This window comes from Phaenicophaeus curvirostris, chromosome 18 (assembly GCF_032191515.1).
Source record: "Phaenicophaeus curvirostris isolate KB17595 chromosome 18, BPBGC_Pcur_1.0, whole genome shotgun sequence".
Classification (NCBI taxonomy): domain Eukaryota; kingdom Metazoa; phylum Chordata; class Aves; order Cuculiformes; family Cuculidae; genus Phaenicophaeus; species Phaenicophaeus curvirostris.
This window is the reverse complement of record NC_091409.1, coordinates 8,667,764-8,690,417: the sequence shown is the minus strand read 5'-3', so window position 1 is coordinate 8,690,417 and position 22,654 is coordinate 8,667,764. Positions and strand designations below refer to the sequence as shown.

The following is a 22,654-nucleotide window of genomic DNA, read 5'->3' as shown; positions in this document are numbered from 1 at the left end:
GTTTTGGCCTCCTGTCTTAGCCCTCACCACTGAATTCCCAAGTCTCATTTACAATCTAGTATGACACAGTTTTGATCCCTTTGCTGAACGCTATTATTCAACAGGACAGTAATTTAATGAGGGACTTGGGTATTTAGGCAAATCAAGATGTTCTCACTGAAGCTAAATCCTTTCTCTCTGCCCTCTTAGGAAATGCTTCCAATTTTCCATGCCCTGGGTTTTTCCTTCAGGGGCAGGTGTCCTCTTCAGGGCCCTTCTTGGCTCCTCTCATTTCTTTTGTAGGGCTCAGTAATGACGTACAAACAGTCCCTTCCTTTCGTGAGGAATGCAAATGTCCCAGGCTGTTCCTGGGATCAGGAGAAGGCCAAACCAGGTAGTCTCGAGCAGGTCAGAGGTGATGGAGTTGAAGAGTAGGCCAGCCAAACCCAAGGTTACTAACAGGAGCCTTCAGGTAGAAGCCAGGCATTGGGATTTCCATCAGGCTTTTTAACTTCAGGGAGTGTTTTATGGGATTGAAAAGAAGAGTCTGTCTTTGTCACTGTGGTGAATTGTCCCTGTCCTGTACCGGAGCTCTAAACACAGGCTAATGCCGCTGGGGTGAAAGGCCCTGTGCCAAACTGCTGCTCCCACCCAGGAGTGAAGCATGTGTGAGGCTGAGAAGGGAAGGAGGACGATGGAGCCACCCAAAAGGGCAGCAGGCGGGTAGAGGACCGCGAAGCAGAGAAGGCGCGCATCGCAAGAGGAGAAGCTCACTACTGGTGTGGGGAAGGGAACGTGTGTGAATCACTGCTGAGCGCTCTTCAGTTTCCTCTTCCCTTGAGCCAAAGCTCTTTTTTTTGCAAGTAAATGTGTTTTACTGGGTTCACGCTGGCTTGCTAAAGCTGTATGCATGCAACATGTTCCCGAGGAAATCACCTAAAAGTGAATGACCAGCTCGTGTGGACCGCACACTCCTTGGAGCCCAGCTGTCCAAGGGCTCCAGTCAAAGTCCTCCCTGCCAGAACTGGATGTTTATCCATGTCTCCTGCGCTCAGCCGTGCCCCACAGCAGCCCTGCAGAGCTCTAGACTTCTTCCACCGGCTGTAGGAGACTCGGCCAGTGCCGCAGCAAGCCCCACACCTTCTCTGCAGCCGGGCACAGCTCCGAGCATCCCAGCCCTACAGCACGACCTGGTCGCATGATACCTCCTTTGGTTGGGAGCCTGTTCTGTACTCAGTACTCTCCTCCCTCTGGAAATCCTTTTGAGTTACTAATTGCCCCTGCCTACTGCCGTCCAACGGGCGCAGTGCTTGGAGTGTGTCTTCTGTGAAAGGCTTCCTAAAGTATAAAGTTTTAATGAAGTGTTACCTGGTAGGAGAGCGGTATCGTCTGACACGCTGGTTAAAAAATGGCTTGTTTAAAGTACGGAAGCACCAGCTGCGGGTCCTTCAGAGACCTGGGAGGAGTGAGTGCTCTCCTATGGCACACAAAGAGCGTGGTATGAAATCCAGAGAGGCAAGAGAGCAAGGAACCAGCAAGAGCAGGGAACCGTCATCCTGTGCTTCGATACTTGGGTGTCTGCTAAATCTTCAGAGAGGTAAAAAGCAGCTAGGATGAAAACCGACACCTTGTTTTGTCTCCATGCCCGGAAGCCTTGGCCCAGTGTGACCACGCCGCAACCAGCGTCAACCCTCAGAACAGCAGCAAGAACAAATTAGACCTAGTGACTTCGGTGGGTGAAGGTTGGAGAACGCACCTTTGGGAGAGCGGCGATCGTGGAGCCTGAGTTCCTGCTGGCTGTCGGGCACTTGGCAGGATGCAGGGTGCACCGGCAGCTTGGAGCAGAAACGCCAACACACACACACTCGCTCCTTCCATTTTCCTTTGTTACTCATCCTGCAGGCCCCAGCACGGAAAACATGAAGCTCCGTTCAATGTCCCTTCCCTGTCGGATGTTGCTCACAGCGTACGTGCCCACAGGAAGCCGTCGGCTGCCCAAAGCGACAGCAAGATCAACACAAACCCTTTGCTACTGAAGCAGAGCTATTGTGCAGGACATCCTGAAGGGACGCGTCTGTGGGAGCCAGCACGTGTTTGGAGCAAAGTGACCCTGAATGCTATGCTGTCTCGCTGTCCCCAGTGCCTGCTGCTATTCCTGAAGGTGTCCCATGCCTGCTCCTGGCTGCATGTGGGTCCTGGTGTCCGGCTTGGTCTTGCCACAGTAGCTTCAGCTGGGGTCAGTCCATCTTCGGAGCTTTTCTGCATCCGCAGGCAAGTGCAGCATCATGGAACCTCCTGATTCGTCTGGTGAATGGGTCAGAGTGACGTCTCCTTCGTGTGGATGCTGTGGCTTTACAGTGAGAGCAACACCCTTGAGCAGGAAGCAACAGGCAGATCCCAAACCCATGTGTATGCAACAGGGCAAAGCACTTGAACTCGCGTAGAAGCCACCTCCATCGTGCCTGCTGATGGGATACATCTTGTCTCATCCCTGGCCATCCACCTTGCTCCACTGGCCAGGAGCAGCCCTCAGCCTATGGGCAGAGCTTGCTGCTCCTCAGCCCAGCCTGCCTCATCCCTCTGAAGAGTAGGAGAAGCTCCTGGGTGTAAGATCTGCTTTCCCTGCATTGAGGGCACAGGGTTGTTTCATGGCACCATGTTGGGACAGATACCCTTCCAGCTGAGGTCTTTGCATGTGGTCCTGGCTTGAGTGGCAGCTTCCCCGCTGAACCTGTCCTGCCTGGAGCAGCAGTGGCTAATCCAGACCTTGGAGAAAGGACTTTCTTAACCTACTTAACTATAAAGGCATGTGCTCCTCTGGGACATCGTTCTAGGTGGCTGGCTGGGAAGGCTCCCAGGTGTTGGGGACACTTCTTGGGAGTGCTCCAAGGAGGGCCCTGAAGGACAAGAAGCAACCCCAAGGGCTGGAGCACCTCCTGTTTGAGGACAGGCTGAGAAAGTTGTGGTTGTTCAACTTAGAGAAGAGAAGGCTCCAGGGTGAACTTAGAGCAGCTTCCAGTACTGAAAGGGGCTCCAGGGAAGCTGGGGAGGGGCTCTTGATCAGGGAGTGCAGGGATAGGATGAGGGGGAATATTTTTCAGCTGAAAGAGGGGAGATTGAGATGGAATCTTAGGAAGAAATGTTTTCTTGTGAGGATGGGGAGGCCCTGGCATAAGTTACCCAGAGCAGCGGTGACTGTCCTGTGTCTGGAGGTGTTCAAGGCCAAGTTGGATGGGGCTTGGAGCAACCTGATCCAGTGGGAGGTGTCCCTGCCCATGGCAGGGGTGGAACTGGGTGGGCTTTGAGGTCCCTTCTAACCCAAACCATTTCAGGATTCTGTAATTCTATGACATACAGACAGGCGTTATTTCAGGATGCTGTCCTGGGAGCAGGTAGGGCAGGTTGCATGTCTGGACACCTTGCCCTGTGGCCAACAGGGACAGCACCAAGCCGTCCCTGGCACAGCCATCTCTTTTCTGGTATGGCATGCGTGCCTCAGTTCCCGGTCACACTACTGTTGTTTGGTGAGATGCCCACGATTTACTGGGTTCCCTGAACCACTGACCTGGTAGAGCACTCTCCTGTGAGGAGGTTATCCCTCTGGCCGAGCTCAGCCCCTGCCTGCAGGACCCTGCACACCCGCCTCTCCCTGGGCTTTGTGACACCCTGCTCCACACTCGCAGCTTGCCGACAGCCGGTACCCGGACGCAGGTGATGGCCCCCTCCTCTCTCCGCCGTAGCAGGGTCACTTATGACAGGTGGCAGCAGGTGTCATGTGGTTCCCAGTTGCCCTCCGCCCTGGAGCTTTTGCTCTGCTGGCCCCATCTCTGCTCCAGGTGAACACAAACCCACCTTTGCCAGCCACAGGGAAGGTGCAGCAGACACACAGCCAGCATCTGCAAGAGGTGATCTGCAAGCCCTGAGACCCTTGCTTTTCCCAGGCTGAAAAATCCTCACTGTTTTCAGGGCTTTCTGAACCAGTGTTGGATTTCCCCTTCCCAAAAGCCCTAGCTCAGAGCCTAAAAAAGACCAGGACCAGCATCCAGGCCTTACAGCAGCTGGACATGACCTTCTCTCATTTTTCTGAGCCGTATATTCCCTCTGTCCCCAGGGTGCCCCTGGGTGGTGGTGTCCCTGCAGCAGAGGTCAATGAGTGCGTCCCTGCCCACCTGAGCAGCCTGGGCTGGTGGCTCCATTCTCCATCACTTCTTCCAAGAGCACCTCTGCTGCTCCCAAGCAGAGGTCCTCACCAGCGATGGCATCTTCTGAAAAGCCGCCCTTCTGTGCTGCGAAGCTGAGAAGTGCGGGCACTGTGCAGCTGTGGCGGTTTCACCCATTACGCTGAACTCAGCTCGGGACTCCTTCTCCCTCTTGTGTGCAGAGCAGTTTTGGGGAGCTCCTCCCTGTTCCACAGCAGAGAGATTCACCAGGGTATGGGGTGAGTGGGGACGGCAGGGTGAGCCTACAGCGTGTCCCTTGCCTTGGGGACAGTCCCTCTCCGTCCTGCCCAAAGGACTGGGGAGAGCAGCCGGGTCTCTGTGGTGGCAGCTGTGTGCTTGAGCCAGCTCTTTGTCAACCCTGCCCCAAAGCCACCAAACCCGTTTGTTTGGCACAGGGAGAGGCAGTGCCCGGCTGTGTCCCTTCCCTGTGGTGGGATCTGGGTGGCTGCCAGCAGTGGCAGCACGAGAAGAGGCTTGGTCTGCACCAACTCCTTCCTTGCCTCTGGTGAGGCTGGCTCCTGGCTTGAGCAGTGAGGTGGCCAGAGAAGCAGTGGCGGGAGGGACAGGGTTGGGAGGAGAAGGGAAAACCGAGTGATGCAGCGTGCTTGTGGCGAGGCTGCTTTCTGCATCGGGAACCGCTGAGCTTCGGTGTATGGGAACATGTCTGTCACAGGGCCGGAGCAGCGGGGTGCTGGTGCTGGAGGGAGCTGCTCCCTCAGGCTGGGCAGCAGTCTGGGGAGACGGCACCGGGGAGCACCTTTCATGCAGAGGGAGGTGGAGCTGGCTGCACAGCGCTGCCTTGTCCGGCCGAGCCTGCCTGCGGCCGTGCATTGTGTCCAGCCGTGCCAGATGTCTGACTAGTCCAGGGCTCCGGTCGAAGGACCGAGGAGGGAGGGCGAAGGGTGGACGCTTTGTCCAGGACATAACGAGGTTTGGGTTAACGAAGGAAGACAGGAAATAGAGCGCCTTAACCAGACCCTGGCCAACCCCACCGCTATGCATCTTGGAGGCAGGACCTAGAGGAAACCGGCTTTGTGCTCCAGCCACGTGAACGGTGCTGGGTCAGCCCAGCCAGGGTCTCTCCTGCCACTCACTGCCTGGTCCTGGGTGCAGGAGCCCCACAGCACCACTCACTTGTGCCTAATGAATGTGGCACTGCAGCCAAGCCGTGGCCCCCTATGGTGCCCCTGTTCCCACTCGATGTCTTTAATTTGTATTAAGTATCCCTTCCTCCCCCTTCTTGTCTCTTTTTTGAGTGAATAATTTATGGTATTTTTCATCTTCCTGGCTGGTGTTGCAGGCGGGTGGTGGTGGGATGCTCAGGAGGGAGTGGGATGCTTATGTGGTGATGGGATGCTCGGGAGGGAATGGGATGCTCTATGTTCTCCTGACAGCCGCTTTCAGGCTGGGAGCGCAGCTCCAGCCCGTGCTGGTGCCCAGTGGGGTGGAAACGGGACAGTTCCTTCCCAGTAGTGATGGGGAGTCTTGGGTGGCAGCATCATCCCTTGCCATCGCCGTGCTGGCCGTGGGCTGGACCATGGCTGGTGGCCCCGTGGCGGTCCAGGGGCAGCAAGCATTGCCGGTGGGACGCGAGGCCACGCAGGCAGGCGGGTGGTAGCCAAGCTTCGCTGTCCTGATGCCGGTCGGGAGCCCATGGGCAGGGTGGGCCCTGGCCCGCCACGCCGTGCGGGGCTGCGGCAAGGTTTCCGTGGGCCGCTGGCTCTTACATAAGCTCATTGTTTCCTGAGTCAAAAGAGGTTTTGTCTCCACTCTGGAGATGTGACAGGAGGAGGAACAATTTGCCCCATTCATCTTTAATTTTGCCTTCGCCGAGCGGCGCGGTGGCCTTCGCTGGCGGAGACGTTAAACCCAACCACTTCCCTGCCGTAGCATCTCCCGGGGAGCAGGTGTTGGAAATCGCCCCTTCCCCTCCTGATCTCCGCAAATCCAGCGCCGCAGAAATCAAGGATAATCCAGCAGCCTCTTCAAAATGAAAATGCTGAGCCCTGATTAATTCATTTAATAAGTGACTGATCCCCTCCTCCCCCGGCACCGCGGCCCAAGGAGCCATTTTGCTTCGTGCTCTCCTGGGCTCGGCGCCGACGGGGAGAGGCTGTGGCAGAGGCGCAAGGCGGCTTCTCCGTGGCCTCCTCACTGGCCTCGGCGATGGGGCCAAGGAGGGCAGCGCTCCGGGGCCGAGCAGCTTCCATCGCGCTCGCCAGCCTTGCTGGCAGCCTCTGCGCGAGGCTGGGGTCTCCTCCGCCTCCAGCCCCTGGAGCCCCGGTTCCAAGGGATTTAAGCAGGAGAAAGAAATATTCTGTTTTCCAACCGAAAGATCAAACCGGTTAGAAGTGACATTGTTTTTACAGTTCCATCTGCTTCAATTAGGGCACGGGGGTGGAGCAGGGGGGCTCCCAATTATCCTCATTAGAGGGGCTCCTCGTGCAGCCAAGCTCCAGCCGGGAGCCGGGAGCTCTCCAGGCTCGTGCTGGTTGATAATGAATATATTCATGGCTGCGTAGCCTGGCCCTGCTCGCCTGCTGCTGCCGGAGCCCGCTGCTTTGGGCACTCGCTGGGGGTTTGCAGAACCCTCCCTGGGCTCAAAAGTTTAGCTTGGAGAAGAGGAGGTTGAGGAGAGACCTCATTGCTCCTGGAGGGTTTAGTGAGGTGGGTGCTGGTCTCTTCTTCCAAGTAACAAGTGATGGGACGTGAGGAAGTGGCCTCAAGTTGCGCCAGGGGAGGATTACGTTGGATATCAGGAAACCCCTGATAGGAAGAGTTTCATGGAAGGGGTTCTCAGGCACTGGCAGAGGCTGTCCAGGGCAGTGGTGGAGGCACCATCCCTGGAGGGATTTAAAAGACCGGCAGACAAAGTGCTCAGGGATCTGGTTTAGTCGTGGACAGGGATGGTTGGACTCGATCTCAAAGGTCTTTTTCAACCAGGTGATCCTATGATTCTAAGTTTGCTGGGTTTTACCAGAACAGGGATCCTCTGGTAGCGCAGCCACACAGCCCCGCCGTTCCTTGGCATCCCACTGCAGCCTAAACCTGGCCCCGGCACCCAAGACAAGGGGGCTCCTACTCCCTCTGCCCCCTGTCCTGCTCTGCTGCAGGGTGTCCAGCTGCTCCTTGGGGCTGGAGATGTCCCAGTGCAGCTGCCTGCAGAGCAGCCCCTGCACCCATCCTGCCCCAGCAGCTCCCTCCTGAACCCATCTGCATTTTTAAGCTGGCAAAAGCCATTCCCGTTTGGACCCAAGGACATGGACAGCCTGAATTTGTGGCTGTTTGCCTACAAGATGGAGATGAAGCCGCTGCTTTATATGCAGAGCTGATGGGAAAAGCGTAACCTGGGAAAACATAGAAATTAGAACATTATCCATAGCCAGCGGGGTTTCCAGTCCTCATTATTTACTTACTTCATCCTCGGTTTCAACTAAATTATTCTTGCAGTAGGTGCTGGTCCCTTACATTAGATTCCCATTTCATGTTCTGGTTCCACCTGGACAGGTTCCTGGTTCTTTGTCTTCCATAGGTTTTGGCTGTGGCAACCCCAGGGTTTATAAATGCAGCAGAGTTGAGTACAAACTTGATTTGCGGCTGCTCTGTGGGTTTCATGCAACCCAACAGAAAACATTGCAAAGTCGGAGGGTTCAGACCTCACCCCCTGCACCCTTCCCTGTGGGACTGGTGCTGCCGATGGGGATGGGGGCAGCAGGGACCAGGGGCAGAGCTGGTGGCCACGAGGAGGCTGGAAGTGGATGGACAAAGGCAGAGTGGGATACTCAAGGAGGACAGAGCGTGCTCGGGGGAGACTGGGGATGCCCAGAGCAAGGTGGGGATGTGATAGCACAGACTAGAGTTGCTCATGGCACCTGCAGAGTCTTCTCCTGGGTGATGCCTTTCTTGGTGCCCCTTACCTGGTGGCACGGAGGGCTCCCAGCCCCCACTCTGTGCAGGCGGCCATACCAGCAGCTGCCACCAACCCAGGGGCTGGCAGGAGGTCCTTGCCACTGGCCGGTGCGACGGGCACTGGTTAGCCCTGAGGCGCGGCTGCTTTTGCTGTGGCTGCGTCCGAGCTCACAGCAGGGCCTGGCGTGTGGCTTGTACCTCCTTGCATGGGAATAATTCTCCTTAATCCTTCTGAGAGGCATCGCTGGATGAGGCTGGAGCCTCCCTCTGGGAGCCCCGTCTCGCCTGGCGCACAGAGCGGAGCAGGGGGAGGGAGGGATGGCCGCCATCCCACGGGCAGGGAGGCCCCCACGCCCCCAGCCACCTGCCCGCTGCTGCTCCAAGGGCACAGAATCTGCTGTTGGCTCTGGCCACACGCCCTGGTGAGGTGTATGGGGCAGAGAGCTGGTGTCAGAGCTGAGCCAGCTGGAGAGTAGGACCCCCTGATGCCCTGGGGCAGGAGGGGCGTGGGGGCAGGAGATGGCAAAGCCCCAATATCCTCCCGCTCTGAGCTGAGCCAGCAGCGATGCTCTGCTGCCACAGACCGGGATATAGCCACCCACTAGAGTCCCGTCACCGTGGCACGGGGACAGGAGAACAGAGCCAGTCCCAGGGGATGTCTTGGAGGGTGCCCCAGGGTGGTGCTGAGCTCCCTGTCACGCAGAGCCAGTGCTTGGCCCCGGCTGGGAGCGGGGGCTGGTGCCCGCAGCCAGCCTCGTGCTGGGGAGGGTGACGCCTGCCGCTGGCCCGCAGCGCCCGGCACATAAACACCACCCCGGGGATTAGGTCAGCTCTGGTCATCGCTCAGACGAATAAGTGGATCAGCGCAAGGGAAAGGAGGGGGAGGGAGCTGTGCTGAGCGGGGAGCTCGAGTGGGGACCTTTTAATGTGGGGGCTCGTGGGGCCGGGAGCGGTGTTGGCGCAGGCGTGAGGCTGGGCAGCGAGCGCTGGCGCCCATGGCGGGGCAGCTGGGGACACGGCACAGCAGCTCCGGACGGCCCACACAGTCGGCTCGGGTGCCCGAGCGTCCTCAAGTCTGTTTATTTTAAGGAATACAAAGTCCTGGGCTGCCGCGGGGTCACAGGAGCCCTCGCCGAGCCTCTCATTAAAGTTTCCCACGGATGCTGGCGGAGGCAGGAGGAGGATGGTGGGTGGCAGCACCCAGGCACCGTTGCGCCATCCCATGCCCGCACACCTTTGGACCTGGCACCCGTGCACCAGGAGCCGTCGCCGCGGTGCCGGGACCGACCCCATTGTCCTGAGGCAGCGCTGGCCGGGCACGGGGACCGCCATCTGCTTGTGGCTGCCGGCAGCTTCTTTGTTCGCCGCCCGGCACACGCTCGCGCAGGAAGCGGCTCCCCACGTGCTTCGCCCTTTCCCTCTCGCGGAGGCACCTAATGAAATAAAGGATTTACTGCAGCGAGGGGGAGGGCAGGGAAATGGGCTTAGCGGTTGGAAAATGTCGTGTCTGGCCTCGGGCTCGGCTCTTCGGCTGGGTGCTGGCAGCGCTGGGTGCCGGCAGTGCCGGGCTCTCTGCTGCTGCTGCTGGGTTCTTCTTCATCTTGCATGGTGGGAGCCATGTACGGGCAGGGGGGTGGTGTGAATGTAACCGGGACCAAGCCGGAGCCAGACTGTGTGCCCGGGGCCCTGGGCTCTGCCTGTTTGGGTGACAAAAGAGAGGGTTGGCCATGCAGCTGCTTCTGCGCCATGTGAAAACCAGGGAGCAGGAGCGTCCACCCAGGGCATAGGAGGATGCTTGGGCTTTGAGTGGGCCAGGAGGGTCATCCATGCAGCCCCTGTCCTCTCCCAGCGAGGAGCCTTGCCGGCCTCTGAACAGAGCTCCGAGTGCTGCTTCCAGCAGCAGGAACTTGTGTTTCCCCACCCAGGGGAGCCTGGCCTCATGTGCCATCCCTGTGGCCCAGCACTCTGCGGAGCAGCGTCCCTGAGCCCTTGGCACTGGAGCTCGTCGCCTCCCACCACTCCCAGCCTCAAACAGCCGGGAGGTGAGGGACCAGGCGGGGAGAGGCAATGCCCCTTTCTCCTCCCTGCAATGCAAACAGAAACCGAAAAGGACCGAATTCCAAAGTTCTTATTCAAGCCCAGGCACTGTGGCCCCGGGCGGAGGCACAGGGACTGTCACCTGCCCCAGGGACGGGTGGCCCAGGCACGGCAGCTTCTGGAGGGATGAGGGCGCAGAGCTGTGTGATGGTCCTGCAGCTGCGTGCACCAATGTCCATCCCTCCAGCTGCTGCATCACTGGCCCTACGTCCCAATGACACCCGCAGCAGCTCACCCACCGAGGGAGCCCAGAGCAGCCCTGGCCAGGCAGGGGCTTTCAGAGCAGCGGCGCATCTGCTGCACGTGCGGTGGTTGTGCCAGCGAGCTCAGGCGGGGAGCTGGTGCCGCGGTGAGCAGAGCTGCTCGCCCACCTCAGGCAGCTGGGCCCAAAGCTCCACGGGGGTGACCACGCATCCTTCTTTGCAGATGACTCCTCATCAGAGAGCTGCAGCGGCAATGGCTCCTCCACCCTGAACCCCTCCACCTCCAGCAGCACGCAGGGCGACAGCGCCTTTCCCGAAATGAACGGGAATGGCACCGCGGCCCCCATGGACTTCACCACCTCCGCCGACGACCAGCCCATCAACCTCTGCGACAAGCTGGCACCTGCCCACGTCACCCCTTCCTACCAGTCGGACGGTTGCAGCGCTGATGGGCTGCGCAGCCGGGTCAAGTATGCGGTGAAGACCACAGCAGAGGTACGGCCCACGCCGCACGCCCCAGCCGGAGCTACTGTGGGGCTAGGCACACTGGGAGAAACCCTGTGTGAGGCACCTGAAGCCAGGCTGGGATGTGGCTCCTGCCCCTCCACCAGGAAAGCACAGCGAGGTGGTGGGGCTGGGAGCCTTTCCCTTGTAGGGAGGGAAGGAGGGACGAGCGCCATGCTTGCCCATCGCTGCGGCAGCGTGGCTGTGCCTGGCCGCACTCCAGCCTTGGGCTGCTGCTGCTCAGCAGAAACCAGCCCAAGCACGGAGCGAGCAGTTGGCAGAGAGAGGAAGGCATGGTTTGGGAGAGCCAGGGAGCATCCCCGTGCCCTGCCTGCCCCAGAGCGAGGGCTCTGCAGAGGGCTCACCTCACAAGCGACCGACTGGCTGTGCCGCTGCTGCCCTGCGAGGAGCCCATTCCTGCTGGGTCAAGGCAGCATGTCCTGCAGGGTCAGGAAGAACCCCGACCTTTGGGTCGTCACATGGCCCTTGAGGCCACCATGTCACCCCCTGCCACAAGCTGGCCCTTGGAGGAAGGGTTCCTCCATGGATAGATTCCTCTTCCTGAGATGCAGGGGGACGTCAGATAGGCCAGAAGCAATGTGCCAAGGAGAAAGGGCTTTTTCCTTGTGAGCGTGGGCCGGGGCGGGCAGGCAAGGGCTGCTCGTGGTAACTCCTGTCTTCTCTCAGTCCCCTCCGTACAGCTCTGGCAGCTATGACTCCATCAAGACAGAGGTCAGCGGCTGCCCCGAGGACCTGACTGTCGGCAGGGCCCCCACAGCCGACGAAGATGACGATGACCATGATGACCACGAAGACAACGATAAGATAAATGACTCTGAGGGGATGGACCCGGAGAGGCTAAAGGCCTTCAACGTAAGGAGGGCTCCTCAGGGAGGGTGAGCCTGCCTGCCTCCCATCTCGATGATCCCATCATGTGTCTTCTTTGCAGATGTTTGTGCGCCTTTTTGTGGACGAGAACCTGGACCGGATGGTTCCCATCTCCAAGCAGCCCAAGGAGAAGATCCAAGCCATCATTGAGTCCTGCAGCCGGCAGTTCCCTGAGTTCCAGGAGCGGGCACGCAAGCGCATCCGCACCTACCTCAAGTCCTGCCGCCGCATGAAGAAAAATGGGATGGAGATGGTGAGTGGCTGCCCCACTGAGCTGCTGCTCGCTGCCACTCCCAGAGCAGCAGGTTCCTGAGCACCTTCTCTGCTTCTGTCTCCGCAGACCAGGCCCACGCCGCCGCACCTCACCTCAGCCATGGCGGAGAACATCCTGGCCGCTGCCTGCGAGAGCGAAACGCGGAAAGCAGCCAAGAGGATGCGGCTGGAGATCTACCAGACCTCCCAGGTACGATGCTGGTGGCTGGGGATGGGGAAAATAAGAGGAGTTTCGGAGCTACTTGACAAAGTACTTTTAAAAGCCTTTCTAAAAGTCAGAAAAACAGGGCCTTGCAGTGCGTTCCAAGACCCAGACCAGTGGGGTTAGGGACACTGGCTTGTGGTGGCCACACTGCAGCCGTGGGAGGCCAGGCATCCCTGCGCCATCCTCCCCGCTGGATGCAGAGGGCAGCTGGGCTCCTCGCTGGAGTTTAATCCGTTTCCCCCATGCAGGATGAACCAATCGCTCTGGACAAGCAGCACTCCAGAGACTCCACAGCCATCACCCACTCCTCCTACTCACTGCCAGCTTCATCTTACTCCCAAGACCCGGTCTACATCAATGGAAGCCTGAACTACAGCTACCGTGGCTACGGGTCCCTGGGGGGCAGCCTGCAGCCGCCTGCCTCCCTCCAAACGGGCAACCACAGTAACGGTAAGGGCCACACGCTTGCGCCGCGCCCGTGGCAGCACTGGGAGCTCACCCAGCCATCACTTCTGCCCCACGCCCGGGCTCCCTGGCATCCTGGAGGTGTTCAAGGCCAGGCTGGATGGGACTTGGAGCCCCTGATCCAGTGGGTTGTGTCCTTGCCCATGGCAGAAGGTGGAACTGGATGAGCTTTAAGGTCCCTTCCAACCCAGCCATTCCATGATTCTGTGATTCTACGATTCTATCATCCTGCGCTGTGCGGCTGTGCCGGTCGCTGGGGGCGAGGCAGGGGCTACTCCCTGAGCTCACACTGAGCTCGGTCCCAGCAGCATCTCAGGAATGGTTGGACTCAGTGATCCAGTGGGTCTCTTCCAACCTGGTGATTCTATGATTCACCCATTGCTGTGCAGAGCTGCTCTGAACACTCCTTCTCCAGCCACCGATGGAGGCCTCTGCCCGGCCGCCCAGCCTGCCTCATCAGCGGGCTGTTAATTGTTGAACTGAACTTGGAAGGACGGTCTGGGTAGTCCTGGTGGAGGGAAGGAGTGTCACTTGAAAAAAAAAGAGAATCTGTACCAGCTATTAATGATTAACAGGAGCAGACGCCTATCGCTGCCTGGATCTCGTTGCTGGTATGAGCTGTTCCTTTCCCAGCTCTCGGAGCCGGGGACAGGGCTGGGGACAGGGCTGGTGGCACTCGAGGGCTCCGGGGCACAGGCAGCTCTCGCTGCAAGTCGGGAGGGTGGCGAGGGACTGGGGGCTGCGTGAAAAACAGGGGAACGACACTGTGGCTGCAAGGCAGGATGGTAGGAGAGTGTGGGCAAGGCTTGGGAGGTCAGCTGAGTTAGGATCAAGTGAGCAGAGCGGCGCAGCCTGGGGCCGAGCAGGGCACGTGGAGAGATGCTGGGGGACCTGGGGACTCCCCAGCACCTGGGTGAAGGAAATGTGGGATGGGACAAAGGCTCTCCCTGCCGCTGCAGCCTCTGGCTTTGCCTTCCCAGCAGTGGTGGCCAGAGGGCTGGAGCCCATACTGGCCCTTGGCCAGGCCTTCGACAACCTCTGAGCTGCCTGTACTTGCCCCAGTGCTCCTGGGGCTCCTGCCCTGCCTCTGCCCACCCCGACAGGAGTGAGGATTTGGAAGGATGTGATTTCCGGAGCCCTGAGAGATGCCTGTCTGGGATTAACTCTTATCATCCCTTCCTAATGCTTCTTAACCCTGAAAAAAGATCCCGCCCCGGCCTCCAGCTGCTGGGACCTAATCCTTGCAGCCGTGGCGGAGGCAGCAATGATCCCCCCGGAGCAGCACAGGCACCCCTGACCCCCACGCTGCTGGGCACCCTCCTTTCATCCATCGTGGCCATGGGCACTGGCTCCTTGCTGCGAGGCAGGGAACATGCAGGAACGCCTCGGAGCAGCCCCTGTGAGCACCTGCCCTGGAGGAGCAGACGGGCCTGGTGTGGCACACAGCAGCAGCACCCAGCAGCACCTTGCTGCTTTCTAATAGGTTTTCAACCTCTGCTTCACCATAGGTTTTTTCCCCTTTGCCCAAGCTGTTTTTCCAGTCCTTTAGAGGTCAGAGCATGCTGCTGTAGCGCTGGCAAGGAGCTGTGCCTTCTCCTCCCTCCGTGCGCTGAAACCTTGCAGGGGTTTGCTGCCCAGCAGTGTCTTCTCCCACCATCCACCACTTAAGGTGATCCTTGCTCAATCCCACATCCTTGTTCCCGGCTCCTTCCCCCTTGGTGAGCTGGGGAATGGGTTCCATTTACTGCTGCCTTTTCTGTCCAGTGAAATTGCTTTCGCATGAGAGCCTCCTCCTCCTCTTCCCCTTCCCAGTGCTGAGCTGCCAGCTGTAGAGTCCTCTGCTCATGCCACTCCTCCCACAGCATTTGCTGCTCTAGCATTGCTTGCCTTGGCTGCTTTCCTTCCTGCTCAGGGCAATGTGCTCCCCTCCCTGCCACCAGCAGGACCCACCTGGTCTTGGGGGCTGCTGAACCCCCCATCCTGGTTTCACCCAGTCCCTGCTTGGTGTCCTTGCTGCTGCCCAGCAGGAGCTCAGCCTTCCTGAAGCCTTTCTCCAGCATCAGCTGCTCCATCAGCCTGCAGTACTGAAAGGGGCTCCAGGAAAGCTGGGGAGGGGCTTTTGATCAGGGAACGAAGGGATAGGACGAGGGGGAATGGTTTTCAGCTGAAAGAGGGGAGATTGAGAGGAGATCTCAGGAAGAAATGTTTCCCTGTGAGGGTGGGGAGGCCCAGGTTGCCCAGAGCAGTGGTGGCTGCCCCATCCCTGGAGGGGTTCAAGGCTAGGTTGGATGGGGCTTGGAGCCCCTGATCCAACAGGAGGTGTCCCTTCCTGTGGCAGAGGTGGGACTGGATGGGCTTTGAGGTCCCTTCAAGCCCAAACTGTCCAATGATTCTGTGATTCTATGATTCTGTGATTCTATGATTCTATGATTTTCACGTTGTCCAGGGCACCGCACTTTGCTGGGACCTTCCTGCCAGTGCCCGAGGTCTGGGAGCAGCCGCTCCCCCTGGGGATCTCATTGTGGGCAGCACAGACACAGGCAAAACTGCTCTGCCTGAACTCTCTCACTTTTCTTTGGCAGGTCCAACTGATCTCAGCATGAAAGGTGGGGCCTCCAACACGGCCCCCTCCAACAGCACCAGCAGGGGAATGCAGGCTGCCCAGCTCAGTCCCACGGAGATCAGCGCGGTGCGGCAGCTGATCGCTGGCTACCGAGAGTCGGCGGCGTTTCTGCTTCGATCTGCAGACGAACTGGAAAACCTCATTTTACAGCAGAACTGACTCCCCCGTGTCTGCGTCGCTCCTCTGTTGAGAAGACAATTTATACCTGCTAGAAAGAGGCTCCCAGCGGCGTCCTGCTCAGGACCACCCTCGTCCTCCTGTGAAGTGGCGGGTACATGTAGTTTTAGAAGGTGGAATCCAAAAGACCTGTTTTCTTTTACACTCCAAGCACCTGGGACTTGAGGCACAAGGACACGTTTTTGAACCGTACCAACACCCGCACGTCCAGCCAAGCAGAAGCCAAACCTGCGGCTTGGGAGGACGTGGGACTTTGAAGGGCAGAAGGGAGCCTGGGGAGGTTTGGGGCTGCAGATGTATTTAGAATAACCTTTGTGGACCCGAATGTTAGATTCCCGTCCCCAGATAATTTCCGAGTCTTAGGTGAGCTGAATCACATATTTATTGAGAAATGAACCCTCCTCTCCCCTTAGTAATTTATTTTTCTGAAAATGGATTCTTTTGAGTTTGTACAGATTGCCAGTTTTTTTGTCTGTCTGATCAGAAGGAATTTATTCCTGTGAAATAACACATTCCATATCACTACACTGCTAATTGCCGGGCACCTCTGCCTGTTCCTCTGGGGAGCCCTTATCCCACAGGGAGCAAGTTTGCCATCCTGAGGCTGCTTGGCCTTCAGCGAGCGGAGGTGGCACCTGACCAGCGCTGCGAGCAAGCGTCCTGCTTAGACCTTCGTTCTAAGTGGTCCCGTAGCAGCAGTGGGGGCCGAATCTCCCACAGAGACTCGTCAAGCTCGGCAAACCTCCAGCTAGAAGGATGTCTTGCACTCATTTAAGTCATTGCAGATAAGAGAAAGAAGGAAGGAAGTTCCTGAGAAACACTGTCTTGCTGTCACCATCCGTACTCTACCTCACACTCCATTGTGGGCTTCTTCCAGGACTGGCCCTGCTGGTCCTGGGGGACGGTGAGTGTCGCAGCTGCGGGGATCGCACCGAGGAGGCTGGAGCGGAGCCGGCTGGTCCAGCGGATCCGCCAGGGTCCTGCTGCTGGGCAGCAGATCACCCTCCCTGCTGCACCCAGTGTGCTTCAGTCCATGTGGAATCAACCCTGGGGCAGCACCAGGAGAATAAACCATCCGGGATGAATGCAGTCAAGGCCGGGTCTGCCTGAAGAGCAAGCCACTTGGTGCTTTGCAGAAGAGCGAGCCGGGAGGCATTCAGCAGCAGAACTGAGAGTCCTCCGGGGGCCCAGGATCCTTCCCCCTCCCTGCTTACAGTCCTGGAACAAGCCCACAACTCCCAAAGTGTGGAAAGACCGTAGCCGATGTCTATTCTGCCCCGTTACCGTCCCCACTCCCGATCATGCACTTCGTTTTGCTCAGTGCAATACCTGCTACCAGTGCTGCTAAACCCAGGGACTGCGCTCAGGCACAGGGGTGCTGAGCCAAGCAATGCAACGGAGCCTCGGAGAGCAGCGGAGCCCAGCTGCGGGGACCCCGCTCCCCGCCTGGGCAGGAGATCCAGATCCAATAGGTGCAAAACCCCATGCGTTTGGGTTAGGAGAGATCCTTTCTGTCTTTGGAGCCAGCTTCTTTCTTCTCCTTCAGCCTTGCGCACCAGGGCTGCTGCTCCATGGGGGCCGATGCCGCTGACGTGGGCTCCGTGGCCGTGGCTGGTCCCAGCCGGGAGCGGGTTCAGGTGATTTGCTCCGTAGCTTTTATACCTGGTTAAACTCCCCACACACTGGAAGAGGAGCAAGCCCCCTGCCCTGCTCTCAGTACAGAAAAAGCCGCGGCTCTGGGGGCCAGGCGGCGGCACAAGGGATTCGCCATCGCCTTGACTGCCTTCTGCCAACAGTCAACTGCCCGTAGCGCTTGGAGAAAAGGGACCGAAGCCCTGGGTGTCCGTGCAGAGCCGGGGCGGTGGCTCGTCAGGCGATGCCGGACCTGGGGACACCGCAGCCATCCCTTCCCTGCCCACGGTCACCTCCGCCAGGCCAGCATTCCGACACGCACCGTCCCCAGCACTTCCCAACCTGGTTATCCCACCGCATCCTCCCAGCCTCGGAATCGATGTAAATATTTATTTTTGTGTGAATATCACCAAGTAACAAAAACCTTTGACAAAAACAGGCAACCGCAGCCACTTGTGAAAGGCTGACGGGTAAGGAAGGCGAGGCAGAGACAATCGCCGTCCCGGCATTCCCTCTCGCTGCGATATCCCCCCACTAAGTCCGTGCCGCCCTCCCCGGCAGAGGCCATCGAGTTTAGCCATAAGTTTGCCACCCAGTTTACAGAAAACGAGGTTGCCCAGGGGCTTACGGCCGGCTCGCCGCGGCGTGTGGGGAGTTGGATGGACACCAGCTGTGGCTGCCGTTCCTGAATCGCCTCTGGATGTCCGGGTGTGGTGAGGTTGCGTGGCTCTCGCCCTGTCCGTAACCGCTGTAGGAGGCAGCAAGCCTCGTGGGCGCACAAGAAGGTGCCCGACACCCACCCCGATGGACGTTCAGACCCTGCCGATGGACGTTTAGACCTTGCCGATGGACGTTCAGACCTTGCTGACGGACGGTGCAGCCTCCAAGTTCCCAAGCCCCGGTGACAGCCACAACTGTGACAAGTTCTGAAACAAACGGGATTGACTACGAATTCTGTCAGGGATCTTTCTATTCACTTTTTTTTTTTTTCCTCCCCTTTATTTTTTTTCCTTGGTGAGACGCAGCTACATCATTTCCTTGGAGCGAGCTCCACAGACATCTCCACGCTCCCCAGCTGATCCATGCGCAGCTGCGGCTCCTCTGTGCTCCAGGACTGATCTGCAGCCACATTCCTGCGCTCTCCCTAGGCAGGACGGGGTCAGGAAGCGCTAGTCCGGGTTCTCAACAAGAAAGAATTAGCAGGAGCAGAATACACCGGCTTCCCAGATCTCCTGAGAGGTGGAAGGAAAGGGCTGGGTTAGCAAATGCTCTGGATGTGCTTGATTTTTGTTTCAGAAAAGCAAATCACTGGTCGAGAAAATAGCTTTTTTATTATTTTTTTTTTTAATTTAATTTAATTTAATTTAATTTTAAGCACACCCACCCCGCGCTGGATGCGCGGGTCCCGGGGTGGTGCCCTACGTGGGAGACTGTTCCCGGGATTGTGAGCAGATGTAACGTGTACCTCCCCGATCCCAGGGGCTGCTTCCCTCCCACCAGCAGCCCTGGGTTTAGTACCAGTCCATGGAAAAAAAAAAAAATGCTGCTTTGAACTCAGAGGGTTGGAATACTTTTGATTTGTAATTTTTTGTAAGACTTTTTACAAGGTAGCATAGAATTTCACCGGAAAAAAAAACAAAAAAAAAAAACAAAAAAAAAACCAAACAAAAAACAAACGACTACAATCCGTCCATGCTCTGATTTTTATATAATTTAGTGGTGCTTTAGAATCTTTCGTTTGGTCGTTTTGGAGCTGCAGAGCTCGGTTCTTCGCCTGTACCTACCTAAGACCAATGTGAACCTTTGTATTTTTGCTCCTAATTTTTGGACTCAGTGGAAGTGTACTGTTTACATGTACAGAACTCCCGGCCCCTGTCTGTTCTGCCAGCCCCGCTCTTGAAGAGGAAGAGGCCCCTCAACCCAGTTCGTCTGCTTAACCGAGCCACAGCCTCACCCCTAACGCACGCACCCACCTAAGGGAGGACCCCGCAAAACAGCGATTTGAGGGGTTTGTACAAGCGGTTGTAGGTTTTCCCCACATTTCCAGATTGGCTGCGATTCCAAACGAGCGCTGGGGTAGCCTCGGTCAGGCAGAGCCACCCGGGTTCCATCACCCTGCAGCCCCCATGGTTGCGTGAAAGCCGCTGAGCTCCAGGGAGACTCCCGAGGAATCGGAGGAGGAAACAGCAGCGTCGCTGGGATCCTGCTTCGCCCAGCCTGGTGGAATCGCCCGAGCCGGCCGCTGGGTTCGGATGGAAGGGGTGGGAGCACGTTCCCTGGGGAGGCGGGGGGCTCTGAGATGAAGCAGAGGAGAGCGCTTGGAAAGCCCGTGCTTTCCGGAGGGCTCGGATAGAAAGCGTATGGCACTTAATCCAGCTTTTAAGGTGACACTTTATTGCTTAATCAATTGATTCATTTTGAAATGCTATTTTTGCAGATAGGCACCTATGCAACTCCGCGTGGCTCTTAAGCAGATGAGCACTTCCTCCTCAACGAGCTTGATACGAGTTCTTTGTGTTATATACTGTGGATTTTTCCAGTAAATGTGGCTTAATATTTTAATTCTTAGGACATGTGTCTATTCTATATGTGATGCAACTTAATTCTGTTCTGTTTGTGGAATGATTAGCACAGGCCAACTCCCTGTTCCCCTCACTTAACGAAGACCAATGAGCTGTTAATCAAGCTGTTATCTCCATGGTATTACTTGCTAAATGCACTGATTTCATAAGTATGTGGAATCCTTTGTTTTTTCTTTTGGAGCTGTATATCATATATAAGACTGAATCGACTTAATAAACACTGTATAACGAAAAGGGCTTTCTCCTCCACCACCGGGCTCAGCCCAGCACCAGCCTGTGCCCCAGCCCTGCGAGGCTGGTGCCGTCAGGCCCCAAAGCAGGAGCAAAATCAAGGCATTAAAAGAGAAAAAAATCTCTGATAATCAGGACCCAAGCTGCGCTTCCCGTTCCGTTGGCAGCGCGGGTACCACAGGGAGCAGCGTCAGCGCACGCAGGTGGGGCTCGGCCACAGATTTTATTGCTTAACTTATATTTTGACAGAATTAATTTTGTGGAGTGTCTGGTTTTTGTGGAAAAGAAGAAAAGAAAAAAAAAAAAAAGAAAATGGAGTTTTCATTGAAGTTTGTGGCAATTTCTCCCTCTCCCTCATGGAAAAGAAGGTTTTTTTTGTTATCAGCTTTATTCACTAAGTATAATAAATCTTTGCATCCATACCATGCTATGTGCAGGCCTCTGTAGCCAAAAGCTCCTGTTGGCACCAGCAGGGCTGGCATCAGGAGGCCCCGTGAACGCCGAGTGGCTTCGCTGGTGGCTTTGATGCAAGCGCTGTTCTTCTCACCACCCAGGGGTGCTGCGGCACATGGGCTGGACCCCAGGGCGGCGGCTGCAGCCCAAGTGGTGGCCTTAAGGACTCACCAGGATGTTCGTGCCTCTAAACCGGCACCAGGATAGAGTGGGAAGCAGGCAAAGGAGGTTCTCCTCTCGGTTTGCTCTGTCCTAGGGAAGCCCCAGCCAGAGACCCAGGTCCAGTCCTCCAGAAGGACAAGGAATCAGTGGAGAGAGCCCAGCAGAGGGCACAGAGATGAGAAGGGAACTGGATCATCTCTCTTAGGCGAGGTTGGGAGCCCCGGGTCTGCCCAGCCTGGAGAAGAGCAGATGGAGAGGGGATCCCATCAATGCCAATCCATATCCAAAGGGTGGGGGAGCAGGAGGAGGGGGCCAGACTCTGCTTGTTGCTGCCGGGACAGGACAAGGGACACCAGGCACAGACTGGAGCCTGGCAAGTTCCACCTGAACAGGAGGAAAAACTTCACTGTGAGGCTGATGGAGCGTGGGAGCCGGCTGCCCAAGGAGGGGTGGAGTCTGAGCAATCCAAACCTCCTGGACACGCTCCTGTGCAGCTGCTGGAGGTGACCCTGCTGTAGCTGGGGGTTGGACCGGATGAGCTCCAGAGGGCACTTCCAACCCCACCACGCCAGGATGCTGTGACAGCACATCCCCAGCAGACTTCCCCTAATGATCTGCTGACACAGGGGTGTGCACGGAGCAACAGAGGGGTGTGTGGTGCAAGTAAAGCGTTGCCCGTGGAAGCCTCTGGATAAGCTTTGCTTCCAGGTTTCAAACGGAGCAAGGGAGGCTGCGAGCCCTGGGGATGCACGGGGCCCCAGCAGGGCACGAACTAACCTGCAGTCCCTTCTCACATACCTGCGGTTAGCTCCAAAGCTCCAGGGGTGCAGGGTCTATGCAGGCTGAGAAGGGCCCCTCTGTCCACAGCTGGTTCCACCGTGGAGCCAGGACCCTCTGGAGCAGCACAGAGCCGGACCAAACAGCAGACGGTTTGGGAAAGAGAAAAATCAATTATTTATCAGATAAGTATCACACAGAAAAAGTATTTAATTATATTTGCCACGTGAGCTCTGGGCATTGCCAGGATTTCACTCTTGAAGCCCCCAAGCTCCCCTTTCCTAGAGGTAACCAGTTCTGACACCACCACCCACCACACCAATAAAATACGCTGTCCATTATTTATTGGGTCTAAAGCTCACCTGAGCAACCACTCACCTGATTCTTAGCATTACTTACTTTCAGCACGTTTAGGTTGCCTGGGCATCCTTAACCATGCCTGTGCTTGCAAACAAAGCCCGCCAGAGCCAGAACATAATGAACTCCCCAAACCTGTGAAAGCTGGTGCCGAAGAGCCACTGCCCCGACTGTAGCCCCCTGGGCTAGTGCTGGCCAAACCATGGCTTGTGCCACGGCACACAGGGGACACCCAAGGGTGGTTCCTGATGGGTCGTTTCCCACCACTGAAGACTGCAGCCAGCGGGGCATCAGCAGGTTTGTCACCCTGGAGCACCACAGAGCACAGGGAAAGCAGCTGTTGCACCGCCGCTCAGATCTAAACCATCCCTGGAAACATTCAAGGGCAGGTCAGATGGGGTTCTGAGCACCCTGAGCTGGTTGAAGGTGTCTGTGCTCACTGCAGGGGGTTGGACTGGGTGACCTTCACAGTCCCTTCCAACCCAAACCGTTCTGTGATTCTAAACCCTCCCACAGCCCCGCTGCCCAGTTCAAGGTCACCATCTGCCTTGCAGGCGATCCAGACTGAGACCCGCAATGCAATAAGTCACATTATTCTTGTCTTACTACCTAGAAAGGAGAGAGAGGACACGTCAATGAGCCAAGTTCACCAGTACTTTCAATGAACAGCATCATCGGGATTGCATTGCTATGCTCTTCAGAAAATTATTTCAAACCCATTTATCCAAGAACTGAGCAGGACGGCAACCCCAACCACGGCCGGGGGGCTCCTGCAGCCACAGCCCCCAGCCACACTGCTGCCTGGGAGCCTCCAGCTGTCCATCATCCCCAGCCAGAGCACCAGCAGAGATCTGCAAGTGCATAAAAGCAATTAACAAAGCCGAGACAGGGATGAACTCCCCCTTCCTAACCTTGGG

General features: G+C 57.3%; 2 protein-coding genes across 4 annotated transcripts in view; one reads left to right on the top strand and one right to left on the bottom strand.

The window, feature by feature from the left end:
* The window catches only part of NOL4L (nucleolar protein 4 like), a 66,127-nt gene extending 45,825 nt beyond the window's left edge, over positions 1-20,302 (top strand). For all 3 annotated transcript variants that reach the window (XM_069871524.1, XM_069871525.1, XM_069871526.1), the window contains 6 exons: positions 10,632-10,903; positions 11,600-11,785; positions 11,862-12,053; positions 12,141-12,263; positions 12,527-12,728; positions 15,326-20,302. In XM_069871524.1, coding sequence (XP_069727625.1) covers positions 10,632-10,903; positions 11,600-11,785; positions 11,862-12,053; positions 12,141-12,263; positions 12,527-12,728; positions 15,326-15,525 — 1,175 coding nt within the window. In that variant the 3' untranslated portion in view covers positions 15,526-20,302. The remainder of the gene's footprint in view (positions 1-10,631; positions 10,904-11,599; positions 11,786-11,861; positions 12,054-12,140; positions 12,264-12,526; positions 12,729-15,325) is intronic.
* Positions 6,669-22,654, bottom strand: part of TM9SF4 (transmembrane 9 superfamily member 4) — a 75,840-nt gene continuing 59,854 nt past the window's right edge. Inside the window, exon 19 of the transcript XR_011338695.1 lies at positions 6,669-6,687. The gene's annotated coding sequence lies outside the window, so the exon portion shown is untranslated. The remainder of the gene's footprint in view (positions 6,688-22,654) is intronic.